Source organism: Cyprinus carpio, chromosome B1, assembly GCF_018340385.1.
Source record: "Cyprinus carpio isolate SPL01 chromosome B1, ASM1834038v1, whole genome shotgun sequence".
Lineage (NCBI taxonomy): Eukaryota > Metazoa > Chordata > Actinopteri > Cypriniformes > Cyprinidae > Cyprinus > Cyprinus carpio.
In genome coordinates, this window is record NC_056597.1 from 11989941 (window position 1) to 12006169 (window position 16229).

Here is a 16229-nt window from a genome sequence, read left to right on the forward strand (position 1 = left end):
AAAGCAAACATTTGCTTATTTGCTTATACAAATGATGGTGCAATTGAGATTCACTCATAACAACAGCCTAAATAACCTACAATCATATATGCATACTTTTATTTTTACTACTTTCATTTAAAAAAATATAAATAAAAAATACACATTTACTGTTTTGAGTTAACAAAAGAATGGTAAATAAGTTCTAAATAACCTAACCTAATAATTTTATTGTTACTTCCTCAGGGAAGATTGTGTTCGAACATTTCTTAAAAAAAAAAAAATCAAAATAATTATTATATTAATCTCAAAAATGACTGCAAACAGCCAAGGTGTGACTGTGGCTAATCTAATCTAAATGAGTTTGTACCAGCGAGAAGATTTCCAGCCAGTAGCAGAGCAGCCTGATGGGCAGAGAGATCAAGAGGAAACCAGGCAGAGGAGATGAGAGACAAAACCATACTGGCCACACCGACCGTCAGAGACCGGCGCACATCCTCACTAGCACCAGGCTGAGAGAGACTACGGAAGAAGAGAACATTTATACTACTGCAGTGAGTGAAACAGACAGATAAAACATTGCACTTACATTGGCAATGCAGATTTGCTTTTTATATTCTTTATACTAACAATATGATCAAGACATCAAATATATTAAAGCAGGTTTTACTCTTGGTCCTACAGGAAGACTTTACTGATGTAAAGTTCAGATTTTTCCAAACAAAAAAAGTGTGTACCTAAAGGAGCGTCCATGGCTGCGGTACTGGCTGGAGCGGTTGAGATGAAAGACAGAGGAGCTCACAAAACCACAATGCCAGCCTGTGCTCCAAGTGCACACTGGGAAGGTGCTGGACAAAAGGCACAGAGCCTCACAACTGCCAAACTACAGAGATGACATTACGTGTAGAGATTAATTCTTGGGTTCAAATAAGAGCAGCTGTTCGTTACTTCTGTACCACCAAACAGAAGTGTTTCCAGCCATGCAGAATTATTATTTATTATTATTAGATTTTTTCCATTATGGTACTTCAAGAAAAAATAAGAGATAACTCAAGACAAAATTAAACAAAAAAAAAAATTAAGTCATGATCTTTTAAATCATAAAAAACAATAATGTATCGCTTCCGTGGGCTCTTGCTGTTTATAATAGATTCTTTATAAGTTTAAGGCACTCACAGTCATGGCTCTGGAAGTGGAGGAAGTGAGGGCATGAGAGATGGCAGCGATGACCCGAGACAGGTTGTTCTCCACAGTAACATCCACTGCACTCTGACCCAGATTGTAGCCACGGTATGTTCTGCAGTGAAGCACATCATATAAAGAATTAGATTTAAGCCAAGTACACAACCACTAAAAACTATGGGGTCAGTAAGATTTTGTATGAAGTCTCTTTTGCTCACCAAAGCTGCTGTAAATTACAGTAATACTGTGAAATATTAGAACAACTGTTTTGTGTTATAATTTATGGTAATTTATTCCTGTGATGTCAAAGCTGAATTTTCAGCAGGCTTCAGTGTCACATGAAATCATTCTAATATGCTCATTTGCTGCTCAAGAAACAATACTTATTTTCAATGTTGAAAACAGATGTGCTGCTTAATATTTTTGATAAATGCTTTTTCAGGATTCTTGATGAACAGAAAGCTAAAAAAAACAGCATTTATTTGAACTAGAAATCTTTTGTAATATTATCTTTACTCTATTTCTTTCAAAATAATAAATAAATAAATACAAATGAAAGCTACTATTTAAACACATCGTGCAAATGAAGAATGGCCGTAGTGTACCGTGTAATAGTGCTGACAGTGAATTGTGACGGAGGCTGGGTCTCGTGCATTAGCAGCTGCAGGTACACACTGCTCTGATCTCGAGCTATGGCCACAACCGGGTCTGTCTGAGCCTGGTCACAGTCATAGAACAACCTGGGCACCAACCTGAGTAGAGAAAGATCGATCAGAATCAGAGTGTGAGACCTGTGATGTGCAGTCGGGAGATGATGAGTCAGAGATGAAATGTGTAAATACCTGCTGATGGTGTTTGCTGCCACATGTCTCACACGAGGGTCCTCATCGCCCAGTAGATAAAGCACAACATCATTCAGAACCCTGTCCTGGAGCCTCAACAACTGATAATATGAAAAATACATTATTCTAATATTAATTACATACAACATTTATTATTAAATTAATGAAATAATTGTAAATGTAAAATAAAACAGTGTTATATCACATAAATAGAATATTATTTATTAAACAACCATATACAGGAAGTGTAGCTGTTTTTGCAGTTCAATGTGTGTGTGTGTGTGTTTTACATATCACACATGTTGCTGAACTGGCTATATATAAAATCATGTAAATCGTAAATTTGAATTTTTGATGACTGTTTTATACTTTTATTAGTTTTTTTTATACATAAAAACATGACAAATGTATTCTTCAAAATTGTATCCTTGTGTGTTTCATGAAAGAAAATAATACGAGAACAACATAAAGAAGAGATAATTATGACAGAAGTATTATTTTTATTATTATTTTAATCATTATTTAATACTAGATTAATAATACAAATAAATAACAAACAAATCATCTTAAATTGAGTAAAGAAAGAGAGATATACCCCAGTATAGTGATGCTCTCCTTTGTGCAACTTCTCAGTTTTTCTTTCCAAAAAACTTACTAACCTGCCAAACACAGAAACAGTAGGTGATATTAATAATTATATTAATCATTTTTTCACTAAGTTCAGCAGTTATATAGTCATTTTGAAATATGTGCCTTATAAAAGATTGCATCAAAAAGTATTTTACGAAGTTTTTAAATACAAGTAAATTTTGTGTCCGCTTACCGGAAATCTATCTCAGCAAGCGTCTCCAAAAGCTCAGTGCGCACCAGCCAATAGGAGCAGTCCTTCAAGGTCAGCAGATCAATGAGTAGTTGCAGGCCAAGTTCACTTAGACTGCCATTGCACAACGCCATGATACAGTGCTGCAGTTGTGTAAAAACACAATACTTATAAAATCCTCTAAAACTAACAGACAAACATAAACTAGCATTCTTTACATGTTTAAAATGATCCGAGGGACATCCATATATATATTTTTTTTCTCTCTCTCTCTCTCTCACCCTAACAGCAGCACATGCCATTTTACATGTGACTGAAGATTCATCTTTCAGACTTCGCTGCAGCAGAGGCACAAAGTTTTCGAGTGTCACAGAGTTTCCTGAGAAAACAGAAAGACAGAGATTGTGGAGACAGGCTTCAGGGTGTGTGATTCATTTGATGGAGCTGTAGCTGTAGTTCTCACCTGTGACGGAGTGGATCTGGGACAGCCATGCCTCTGTGTTGTAGCGTGTCTTGAAGTGGATGGCTTGGATTAAAGCTCCACACAGGATGGCTGTGGCTCCTCTGATCTGAGGATCCCCATGTTCAATGTACTGCAGTATATCACTGATGTACTGTTGCTCTGTTCACATAAAGACAACAAGTTGAGTTATCTAATTTGTTTTCATTTCCATTTTGAGGTCTGAGCCGCTCCATATTTCTTCCCTTTTTATTCTCTCTGCTCTTAGCTCTATGCCAGATCGTCATCTAATATTTCTGTGGTCCTGTTGGTTGCCAGTGTGTCCTGCCCCACCGCATCCTGTCTTATCTTGCCATGGCTAAGTATTTTCCCCTACGGGGTAGTTTCTGTTTATTTTGGAATTATGATAAAGACTGTTAAGAATGCGGAGTCCTTGACTCGTCCCTACCAAAAATGAGACACATATATGTAAAAAAAAAAAAAAAAAAACTGAAACTAAATAAAAGGTAATCTAAAGACAAAACAAAACATGTCAAACAAAAATAAATGCAAATGTAGAATTTATAAACAAAATGACACAAAAAAACGACACAAAAAACGAACCCAACCAAGCCAAAACAAAATGAACATAAAAAAAACTCACAAAAACGAACCGAACCGAACAAAACAAAAAACAAAAAACAAAAAACAAAACAAAACAAAACCAAAACAAAACAAAACAAAACAAAACAAAACAAAACAAAAGCAAGAGTGTGATTCAATGGACCCATGAATTAACAGAATCCTTGGATAGTGGTCAGTGTTTTTCTCACCGTCTGGTTGTTGTCCTTCTAGTGGCTGCAGGTAGAGTTTGTTAAAGAAAGCTTCAGGTAGAAGAGTTGCTGCTGTCCCCACACAGCTGACGGCTAACGCCTTTACACTCACACGGACCTCATTATCAGGAACCAGCCCTACAACACACACACACACAAACAAACACATAGATTTACTATTTAATGAAGAAAGACACTTTAATGTTCAACTTGCAAACACCAACATCCAAAAGCACTTGTACTGCATGCTGTTGTGACAATACAGAGTCAAGTAACACATGAGAGTAAATGTCTTGTTTCACACCATTTCTTTGTCCGGTGAGCAGGAAGGAGGCAGCCAACAGCCGGACACAGTGCACTAGAGGCTCTTCCTTTGGGTCAGTATAGTGACCAATATCTCCTTTAATCCTAGATGGCTAAAACACACAGAATACATACAAAATATTCACAGGATGTGCAGTTAAACTACTAGATCTCTGTAAAGAATCTGTGAGAAATTGAGATTAACTATATTATTCATTTGGACTAATAAGGCTATGCACGTGTTTACCTTGTTGTTGAGTTCTGCGGGTTCCAGAACTTCTTCCTTTGGTATGAATCGATCCACACTGCTATCAGATGATTGCCTGTTGTGACCTTTTCCCTCCAGAAGATGGGGCTTACTTAAAGCTGGCGACAAGAGAAAACAGAACTTTGAGCTAAAAGGATGACTAATAAATGTGCACTTCACACCCAAGCTAGACCATTAGAGCAGGGTATATTTCTGAGCAAGCGTCCAAAATGAGCACGTACCCAGTGCTGACTGAGAGAAAGGTTGTGGTATTTTGTCAGGTGGTGGAGCTGCGCCCTCCTCCTCCTCATCCTGCAGTGCGCCGATCTGCATCCCTGAGTACTGACTCTCACTGCCGTCCAGCACCTAAACATCACACACATATACTTATATACATACATATCAGTATATACACACGCAGCAGAATGGACCAAACTCACAAACAAGCATAAACATTCACATCAACTCATTCATGCAAATACACACAAAGAACAGTAACATTCAGACATGCAGCATCACTTTAGCAACTCAAATATTGCTTGATCACAGCGTTCTTTTGCATAATATGCATGTCAAGGCAATTTTGGGCTTCACAAAAACCAAAAGTATGGTGTTAATCTAATGCCAGCTGCATTACCAGAACATATTGAGGATTTAATGGCTGACGCACTAGATATTAGTTTATAAATTTTAGTCTCCTAATTTGGCAGAAGGGAACTCGTGGCCAGAAATCATAGCTTTTATCAAAACAGGGAAATGGCTCAAATTCAATCCAATGTTATTTAAGTATTATTTAGCTATATATATTTAATATTATTTATACATTTTAAGTGTAAGTTTTATTATTTTTGTTATGTGCTTGTCATTTTTATTAGTTTATGTTTTTTCGCCAAATATTTTTATTTAGCTTTAATATATTTCTATTTCAGTTTTAGTAATTGTAATACTTAAACTTAGTTGTAAAATAAACATTCCTAATTTTATTTATTTTGTAACTTATGTATTTCATCCAATACTTTCATTTTAAATTACCTTTTTTAAATTACCAAAAATGATTTTTAACAGTTTTTGTTTTAGTTAACAATAACAACACTGATTTCAATCTGAACTTTAAATCTGATCTGAGATCAGCATCAGTGTTGTTGGGACAAGGTTTTTAAACAGTGGTCCAGAATCAGGGAAATAAATGGCGTTCAAACACCTCAGGAAAGAGGTCGTGCATGTGGGGGCGGAGCAAATGAGGGGCGGGATTCTATCGGGGCGGAGAAGAGCAACAATAGCCTCACCCCCTGTCCTCTGCTGACCTGGTCACTACTGCTAGAGGAAGAGATGGCAGAAAAGGTGGAGGAAGAAGTCGAGGTAGAGGAGGAGGAAGAGGATGGCCTGTAGAGAGATGACTCGCTGTCGGAGTGCGGATCCGGCCCTTCTGTGGGAGTTGGGGAAGGTGGTGAATAGTTCCGATAGCGTCTGCTGGTGCTGGTGACACTTACGAGCTCGGCGCAGTCTGAAGGCGTCACGGCGGAGTCCGGCCCCTCCGTAGTTGTCTGGGAACTGTCACTAGGGGGCGACGACGACACTGCTCCCGTTAACATCTGGTTGCCTTCGGTTACTAAGTCGCTGGACGTGCTGACGACCCCGGCGCCCCCGCTTGAGCTGCGACTTAACATGTCCTCCTCGTCTTCCTCATCTGGAGTATCAGGCCCTACTCCCTGCTCTGATGCACTCAGGTCCACTGATTCTCCCGGCTGCAAGGCATGCTGGGAGGAGCGTGGCTGCTCTGTGATGATGTCAGATGTGCCAAGTGACGAAACGCCCGATGAGGAGGGAGCTTCACTGGAGCTGTCACCACCAACCGAGGCTTGAAGAAATGTGAGAGAAACAAAGCATTAACCCTGCAATACATTCATTGCAATGCATTTGTTTGAATTAAAGTAGTGTGTACAAATTAATATAAACCAATTTATGACGAAAACAAAATTCATGGCCATCATACTCTGGGCTACTACGGTTTTTTGTGTAATTTCTAACATGTTGCTATGTGGTTGTTAGGGTGCTCAAGCAAAACAACAAATCCTCAAATCTACTCTAGAAAAATTAGCATCCAAAAACTTTTTTTTTTCTTTTTCTTTTATCTTGAAAGAAGTCTCTTATTTAATCAAAACTAAGGTAAAAGCAAAAATATTGTGAAACATTATAACAATTTAAAATTAAAAATCTAATTAATTCCTGCGAGGGCAAAGCTGAATTTTCTGCATCATTCCAATCTTCAGTGCCACATGATTCATTCTATTATAGTGATTTGGTGCTCAAACATTCATTCATTCATTTATTAAATTATTTATCTATTTACTGTGCTCAATATTTTTTTTTAAATCAATGTTAAAAACAGTTGTGTTTGCTTAATATTTTTGAGAAAACCATAGTAACGTTTTTTCATTATTTTTTGATGACATTAAAAAGAACAGAATTTTATAAAATTATAATTAAATAATTTTTAACATCATAAACATCTTAAATGTAACTTTTAAGCAATTTGATGCATCCTTGCTCAATAGAACTATCATTCAAAAAAATCTTACTGAATTTTTGAACAATATTTTATATAACATTCTGATTCCTTAATATGACTCTGGCCCCTTTTTCAGGTTACTTTATGAGCTGTTAATGCTGGGTTTTTTTTTTTTTTTTTCATCTATCAGGAGAAATGTCCAGGTCTTAAACCATAACAGCACTCCTCTCCTCAACTTACCAGAGAACGATCCTGTGGTGACCTCTGCCCTCTCAGGGTCATCCTCCAAACCCTCTTCTTCACCTGACAAAAGCTTACCTGAGACAAGCACAACATACAAGGCTTAACATCACAATACAACAAGCATTTTTCTAATTTAAACACCATTTTAAATTTCTTTAACAGTCTAAAACTCCAACTGCACATTCAGTATCATAACTGCTTGACTAGCATGCCACAGACAGCCCTCGAAACAAACACCGAAACGTGTCAGTAGGTTAGACGCAAAAGAAGGGCAGTCAAGAAGTCACCTTTCTGCTTCCTGAGGAGGAGAGGACTGCATGTTGACCCACCAGCTGTGTGCAGGAAACAGGAAGTGAAGAGAGCAGAAAAAGCCCAAAAATTCATTTTGAGGGTTAGAGGAAGGAAGAAGTAGAGGATGAAGATCACATGCATCGTGAAAATTGCTGTAGTGAATTTTGAAGTAGTTATCAGTTATCAAACAGAATAAGCAGTGTGGGAAATATTAAGAGGAAATATTAAGAGTCATTAGTGAGTAACAAAGATTTGAATTAAAATACAAAAAGAGGACTTTAACTATTTAACAACTTCAGTTAATAAATCCAAACATTACAGATGATTACTCCACAAATGGAGGTTGACCGATATATAGGTTTACCAAATAAATGGGTTATCGTAAAAATCTTTGTGATACTTTTTTTGCTCAATGTTCTTCTGCCTGGACTTTAAGAAGTAGTTATGCACATTTTTTTCTCTCACCCTTTCTTGTACATTATGTAAATATTTCATATGACAACAAAATAAAAATAAATTCACCAGTACTGATTTCTAATGTATAAAAATTATTTATTTTAATAACTACAAAATGTTTTAGAATAAAGTCTGCCATTTTTCAACATTAAGAGGATGGTTTCCATTCATGTTACTGATTTTAAAAACAATCTGCTGATTAATCTGTTACTGACCATGTTTTACATTTTTAGTCATCAGTATCAGCCCCATCAGTTATAATCTACAATCAGTCAATCTGTCCGTTTGAAAGTCTCTTACATACCCAACACAAACCTTATTTTCTCACTGGATGCTTCTCCACTGACAGTGAAAAGGAGATGACTGACCAAACTATTACAGCATGACCACTGATGGGCTAAATGGAATGAACAAAAGCAATATTTACCAATAAGCTCGATAATGCTGCCACTGCGTGCGCGTCTCTCAGTCTCTTCTCTGAAGACACTGGTGTGTGATATTTTGCCACGTGTGATGAGTGTGTTGAGGAGCTCAGGGGGAGGAGTGCGAAACACCTGCTGCAGAAGCTCCAGAGATGCTGTCACCACATTATGATCCCAGTGCTGCGTGTAGTGCAGGGTCAGTTCATAGACCTAAGGACCAAAGATTAGAGTTTACATGTACACAAATATACAGCAACACACAATGAATCACAACAACATAACAAAGCTGCTGAAAATAGTAGGGCTGGGTAAAAAAATGCCGATATTAATCGATTTTAATTTTTACGGAACGATATTGATTCTTAAATCCCAAGAATTGATTAGTCTAGCCTGTTTTCAGTTAATGGACTGAACATTGAAGGGCACTTCCCATCCAATATGTAAGGAATAATTGACGACGGGCCGTTGAATTATTAGAAAAATAATGCACACCCGAGGTGGTGATACGGCCACAATGCAAAGCGGAGTTTACTACGGTTACCACACCTCAAGACATCGATCAGATGATATATGTGTCCGGCTTTTGTACTTAAATCGCTATTGTGAGTAGGACTATTTCTTTCGCATCTCATCCAACGCCTCTTTTGCTGGTTCCAAAACGTCATTTTAAAGCTGGTAATGGAGGCTTGAGCCGTTGATAGCATTCCAGTGCAGTTATTTATTAGAAAGAGAGCGAGAGATATATATCTCTCATAATATCGCGTTCATTATCGTTCATTATTCGATAATGAATGCGATATTGCGTAGCTTGTCAGTGATCTATGCCTCTGTCTATTAAATGCCGCTCCAGTTGAAAGCAGGTGATGGCGATTTAGCGGTAATCAGGGAACCGGCTTTACTGATGAAATGCGCGTGACAATCACATGCGATATATCGCCCAGCCCGAATTGCAAACCTCAAAATGTTCGTCAGCCAATCAGATTCAAGCATTCAACGGCCCAGTAGTATAAATCGCAATAAGCATTGTGCTTTGGTACTTTTAATAAGAAACAACATCTCAGATTTCAAATTCTGTCCATTGTATTGCAGTATTCAAACAATAAATGCCGTTTTGGCGCTGTTTAATCTGGAGTGACAGATCGCACGTGAGCTAATCGTCTCCTCCACATTATTACCAGTTTCAGCACAAAATAAACATGAGTCATGACTAAACATCCGAAGTTAAGTTAAAAGAAACGGTACAACTTCACAGTCTGTATCCTGTCTCATGTAATCGCTCAATCAGTGTTTCAGCCACGCAAAGACGTCAATATAACGGCTTAACGTAACGTCACATTTACCTCAGAAAAACATATTTGGTGACCATAAACTAATAAGTCAGATAGAAAAATAAACTGTAGAGAGGGGTGTTTTGCTAAATATATGCACCATATAACATATTCATTATAAATTTTACTGTTCTTCAATGTTTAATTTATGTTTTAACAAATCCATCGACTTTTATGACAGCCACCATTATGTTTATATTTAAAAAAAAAAAAAAATTAATTGAAGTAGAAATATTATGTAACTGTTTACAGTTAGTTGAGATTTTTTCCTTGAGAAAATTTGGGATGTACTGTACCTGATATATATCCAAAATAATCTATATTGAATCGAATCGAAAGCTTGTGAATGAGAATCAAATCAAATCGTGGAATTTGTGTCAAAACCCAGCCCTATAATACCAATATGTCAAATCACAAGAATACAATGAGCTTTATCAGCTCTGATACCTGAATGAGCTGCTCGGGTGTTGGGGTGACGTCTGCCTCTTTACGAACGAGCCCAAAGCTGCCCTTCAGACTGGTGTTAGGAGCCTGCTGCTGAAGAAGAGGCATCAGGTAGCGCAATGTCAGTAATACACCTAGAATCAGGTGACTGGAATGTTCCTCATCCACCGGCACTACCAAACCTGAGAGAGAGAAAACAGGAAGACTAATTAAGACATCTGAAACACACCGTTTTTACCAAGTTCTTCCAGTGTATGTTTCAGAGTGTGTGTGAGCTTCCTACCTAGCAGCACGTTGAGGAGCCAGGTGTAGAAGTAGTGTGTTCTGCGTGAGTGCTGACACACGCCGACAGCCGAGCTGGCCGCTGTTCGGCGAATAGTGGGAGAACTGGACTTCAGGTTGGCAACAAAGGCCTTCAGCAGCATCTACATACAAATCCACAAAGTAAATTCATACACACTGTGATAAGAATCATTTATAGAATATGAAAAGAATAAATTAAACAGGAAGTGAGATCAATCCTATTGTTTAATTTGCTTTATGAATTATAATACTTATTAAAAATACTTCAATTTTTTTTTTTTCATTTTGTAAGAAAAGGACTTCAGAGAAGTCTAGAAATATTAATTAGTGTTTTCCCTTGCAAATTTGTGATGATGTCAAGAGGTACATTAGTATTCAAAGTACACTTTTTCTTTAGAAATTAACATTTCTTTTTCAAAAGTGACCGTAAAGACATAATTCTGTTTTAAAAAAAAAAACGTTCCTTTGAACTTTCTTGAAAAAGTATTATGGTTTCCACAAAATAGAAATATTAAGCAGCAAAACTCTTTTCAGCATAAAATCATTTTAAAAAAAAATCAGCATATTAGAATGATTTCTGAAGGATCATGCGACACTGAAGACTGAAGTAATGGTTGCTGGAAATTCAAATTTTCTATCATTTTAAAATTTAATTGTAATAATATTTCACAATATATTACAGTTTTACTGCATTTTTGATCGAATAAAAGCAGCATTGTTGAGCATAAGAGACTTCTTTCAAAAACATAAAACTATTTTACAGACCCCAAGCTTTTGAAAGGCTGTGTATTCTGTATAATCTTTAAACTGTTAGCTGATTAAGCACTCCTGGAGTGTTTGCATAGCTACACAATTTGATCCTGTCCTTCCAAGGACCTTCACTTGACCTTGCATGTGAAATGTGTGTATTTAGCTGTATTTAAACATAAGAAATCAACACTAAACTGACAAATCTCCTGTCTTTAAATGTAAATGTGTTCTTGGCAAGGGACACGGACTCTTCGTCTCCTACTGATGTGAGGGAGAGGAGGCTCATGTATAATTAAATCCAGTCTGAGTCACATTCCATACTGAGAAGATGATGTCACCACTGCGCATTCAGGGCTTCAGACAGTGAGAGAAGATACCGGTGTGGGAAATCCTGCACTGAGGTGCCAAATCACAGAATTGGGGCCAGGGGCCATGGTTAATATTGTGGTGGTGTGACATTTGAGTCAAATGATTTCCACCTGAAAATCAGGTTCTTCAGAGTGATGTGTTCTTTGAAAACCTTTAACTGTGACAAACATTCAGCTAAACCATAAAACATAGCTTACAGTGGTTTCCTTTGAGTTTTTTAATCTGTTTTAAATCTCTTTCTTTGTAGGTCTGAACTCACAGACTGCAGTTATTACCTTGATCTCTCCATCATTGGCAAAGTGTCCCAGGGCAGCCATGATTTTAGGAATTGAAGAAGAAAGAGTTTCCTGCACAGTCTCCTCCTGACGTTTAGCGATCCGTGTCAGACATGGCAGCAGATTCACAAGATACGGCCTGAGGGAGAAAAATGGATAATGGATTCATGCATGTTTGCTGATCATTACAATTAGAAGCATGCTTTTCATTTTATAATCACTAACCCAATAACAGTTTCACTTATTCCTGAGCAGACCAATAGATGTAACTGACTTTAAGTCAATAAGCATACCTGCATTTCTGAGGACGCACTAGGTGAGCAAGCTCAGCAAACCTCCACAAGGCTGCCCGCAGACTCCGAGAGGCAGCGTTCTGAGAAAACAGACAGAGTAGTGCTTTATTAGTGATCTGTACATTTCCCATTACACACACATATATCAAATGTAAAAAAAAAAAGGGGGGGGGGGGGTTTGTTTCTTGTGAAAATACATGCAAATCGCATAAAGATAATGCAATCTGATTCACCTTTTTAATCTCTTTGTACAGTTCCAGCTGCAGCCTAGGCAAGTTGGAATCCATCAATGCCTGCAGAAGTTATATCACAATATATCACCACAGTAATCATCATTAGTCTCCAAATGAATATATATATATATGTGATATATAAGCCGTACATGACTTACTTTGATGATTTTGTTGAGGCACTCATCTGCCACCATCCTGACGTCAGACTCCTTGTCGTCGCTGCACAACAAGAACATTTCCATCGCAATTCCGAGAAGTTTCTGGAACTCTGGAGATGTCCTGATAAAGTCACAGTGAAAAGGTCTCAGTGGAAGGACATACATTACAAACACATCTGTAACAAGAATACTAGTAGTTTTCTAACAAAAATGTAGGCTAAAACTTTCTAATTAGCAGCGGGCCAAATAAAATATGTGCATTATGTATATTATGTCCCAACAAAGGCAATTTGACTTTGCCACTCATTCAGATTATAACAGAAAATAAGGAGACTACACATATGATTTCCTCTTTAAATCCAGCTTGAAGCCCCTTGAGTCCGACGCAGCAAAATGAATAATGAACTTAATATTGCTGCATTGTGTATTTGACCTGTACTGCTGATGATGCTTCAGCTCCTGTTTAGCGTTAGGATGAGTGCAGCAAGGCCAGTGAAGCCAAAACAGTAGGAAATGGGCTGTTATGACTATAAGACCATTTACAGTAAACATGTCAAAGTCCAGGACCGTTTCCCCAAGTTCAGGACTTCACTACATCTTTTGAACAGTAGTGTATATGCTGACCTAAAGGTGAAGGACAGCACATTCAGAAAGATCCAATCGTGGTTTTGTCTAAACACAGGCTTTTTAAAAGTTTACAATAATCTTTAATTTACTGCCATTGTTTTACCAAACAGATTTATTTTTTGTATTCAAGTGTAATCAAGCTGAGAGAACTGGACTTTGAGAATTTCAAGCGTGCTGGGACTCACATTCAAATTTGCAAGGCCTCTTGTAATAATTCAGGATTTTTCATCGTGAATACCTTCACTGAATTTGCACTGTAAGGGTGAAAAAGCCAACCTAGCCTCAGCATCAACAGGCTTTCGTCAATGACTCATAAGACCTGACCAAATCTGATTATCCTTAATCTGATGTGTCCGTCCACTGACTATTGCATACCTCAGCGACTGTGCCACGATGTTTTCACATATCGTCAGGCAATGAGTCACTCTGTCCTTTTTGGTTGTAGCAAGGTCTTTTTTTCTGTAAGAAAACACAATATTACTGGGAATGCCATGAAACAAACATAAACTGAATTTATTGACATTTGATTAAACAGATTAATAACATCTCCAGCAGATATTGTCTTCATAAACATACACAAGAGCTGCTAATCTGCAACTCAACATGCACAGAAGCAACAGAGTTGTAAATCTGACATTAATCTGTAAAGTCAGTGAGTATATTACACTGGGCCACAGTAGTCAGCCAGATACTGTTTATTTTCCAATACTGATTACCTAAATCCATTAGGTGAATGTAATCTTGCTAACAGTGCAGCAATAAAGCTGTTCTTCTGGACCACAGCACATGTAACATCACTTTTAAGTGTTCACTCGTGGTGATCTACAACAAATCTGAATTTATTTAAACACAACCAAATGACTTCAGCAGATGAGCGTTCAACCTTGAAAAACTAAATATGTAATAGGTCATCTATTACAGTGGTTGACGCATGATCACTTAGAGAGGCTAGGCAGACAGGTCCCTAAACATACAGAACAGTACCAAACAGTTTATCTTGGGACATTTTCGAATCATAATCAGATTTATTGCCAGGTATGTTTACACATACGAGGAATTTGTTTTAGTGACATAAGCTCAACGCTGCAGTTTTTTAAATCCAGAATAAAGTCAATCTGTCTCATTAACAGAACATTAAATAATTTTCATGAATTAACATATGCTCAGTGCTGATCGAATGCAAAGTCAATTATTCAAATGCTTCTGGTGTCTTAAATGAGGAAATCACAATTCCCATCCAATGTCTTTGTAACGTATTTATTTACAGGTACTTATTTACAGTGCATTTATGCTTTATATGTTTGAATTTAATTTTCAAACTACGGAATAAATCAGTGATGATCGCTAGAATTTCTTTATATATTTACTTTTCTCTTTTATTAGAATTATATCACATTATCATTAACGCTTCACAAGAATTTAAATACATATTCAGCTTATAAAAAAAAGCACCAGAAAAATTAAATGGCTTTTTTTTTTTTTTGTTTAATAAGTATGTAACAGACAAAACTTGGTGATTTCGCAAGACTTTCAGTATGACTGTGCATGGTGACGATTTAATACACGGAGCTGAAAATTGCCTTGATGCAATCTGTCAGTGTGTATAATAAATTTCTGACACATAATTTTTTGTTTCTGATGGTATTTAGTCAACGTTGAGTGGCATGCAAGGAAAAACACATTTTGTAAGGAGATGTAAAAATCAGGAGATGAACATATTCGTAGCAAAAAAAACATTTCCCAGTTTGTGTTTTGTTTCAGCGATCAAGAATTATGGAGCCATTTCTTGCTTTCTTTATACGCATCAGCTTTCTCCGGGGTTTTCTAGACTGTTTTATCTCGACACTGACGCAGAATCAAACGAGGCTGTGACACTTTAACATGTTGAGCGTCATGTGATTTTAAGCCCCAGACAACAACAATAACCAGCTTTATACGAGAAAACACACAGCCCTCCTGCATGTGATGACAACATTACTATAGCGACTGTCTCGTGTGATGTCAGCACCCTGATGATGATGATGATGATGAAAAAAAAATGAAAATAACATCAGCACACAACTCTTACTGACTATCTACTAGCCCCCCGACAGCACACCTTGCCTTGCTGCTGCAATAATTTGAGCGACTCAAACGCCTTCATCAGCTTCTCCATGGTGGCCATTCTCTCAGAAGCACTTGTCTAGATGGAGCCTGACTGGAGAGCTGGTAATATTTACAAACTCCACAGTACAGCCGGGGTAAGAGCTCTGCTGCTGTGCAGAACGCCGAAGGGAGACTGAAGCTGTCGTCGAGGTCGGATACCGCTTACAGAGGCCAAAACCCCCTCAAATACGCTCTAATTTCCACACACCATCCGATTAGGACCGATATTCAAACCAAATAATCAGAAGGTAGTTGAAAACATGTCCAGTTCTGAAAGCCATCTTAAAGCAGGGTTAGGGGAGCAACGGCTCTGCTGTATTTCCGGGTTAATAAAACTCCTGTCAAAATCAAAGTCCTCTTTGTCATCATAAAATCTATTTACCACGACTTTTATATCTGTAGGGAGTTTGAGTGGCATGGATTTTGATTCCAATGCAAGATATCGCCAGATCGATTATTAATGTTAGATCTGACTTGCCTTCAATCACTGCTGTATGCAAAATGTATGTAAAATGTAAAATGAACAATTTTTACACACTCTTTTTATCATAAAAAATAGACTAATATAGAACACATGTTTGCAATTATCCACCATCTTTGAAAACTGCATTCTGTCCATAGAAGGGCTAGACAGCAGCAGACCCATCTTTGAAAACTGCATTCTGTCCATAGAAGGGCTAGACAGCAGCAGACTAATGAGTCTGAATTAGGGTTCAAAATTCAAGAGTCAAATATAAG

At 37.4% G+C, this 16229-nt stretch overlaps 1 protein-coding gene across 1 annotated transcript in view; it reads right to left on the bottom strand.

Moving 5' to 3' along the window:
• Positions 1 to 15864, bottom strand: part of LOC109098746 (huntingtin-like) — a 44786-nt gene extending 28922 nt beyond the window's left edge. The window contains 25 exon segments of the mRNA XM_042717581.1: positions 350 to 501; positions 717 to 862; positions 1156 to 1276; positions 1767 to 1913; positions 2004 to 2104; positions 2599 to 2662; positions 2827 to 2966; positions 3105 to 3202; positions 3287 to 3445; positions 4096 to 4233; positions 4400 to 4511; positions 4646 to 4764; positions 4888 to 5011; positions 6136 to 6503; positions 7395 to 7472; positions 7685 to 7729; positions 8572 to 8776; positions 10342 to 10520; positions 10622 to 10763; positions 12036 to 12174; positions 12329 to 12408; positions 12562 to 12621; positions 12720 to 12840; positions 13722 to 13853; positions 15419 to 15864. Of these exon segments, the coding sequence (XP_042573515.1) occupies positions 350 to 501; positions 717 to 862; positions 1156 to 1276; positions 1767 to 1913; positions 2004 to 2104; positions 2599 to 2662; positions 2827 to 2966; positions 3105 to 3202; positions 3287 to 3445; positions 4096 to 4233; positions 4400 to 4511; positions 4646 to 4764; positions 4888 to 5011; positions 6136 to 6503; positions 7395 to 7472; positions 7685 to 7729; positions 8572 to 8776; positions 10342 to 10520; positions 10622 to 10763; positions 12036 to 12174; positions 12329 to 12408; positions 12562 to 12621; positions 12720 to 12840; positions 13722 to 13853; positions 15419 to 15510 (3262 nt within the window). The 5' untranslated portion in view covers positions 15511 to 15864.
• Between the last annotated feature and the right edge of the window lie 365 nt (positions 15865 to 16229).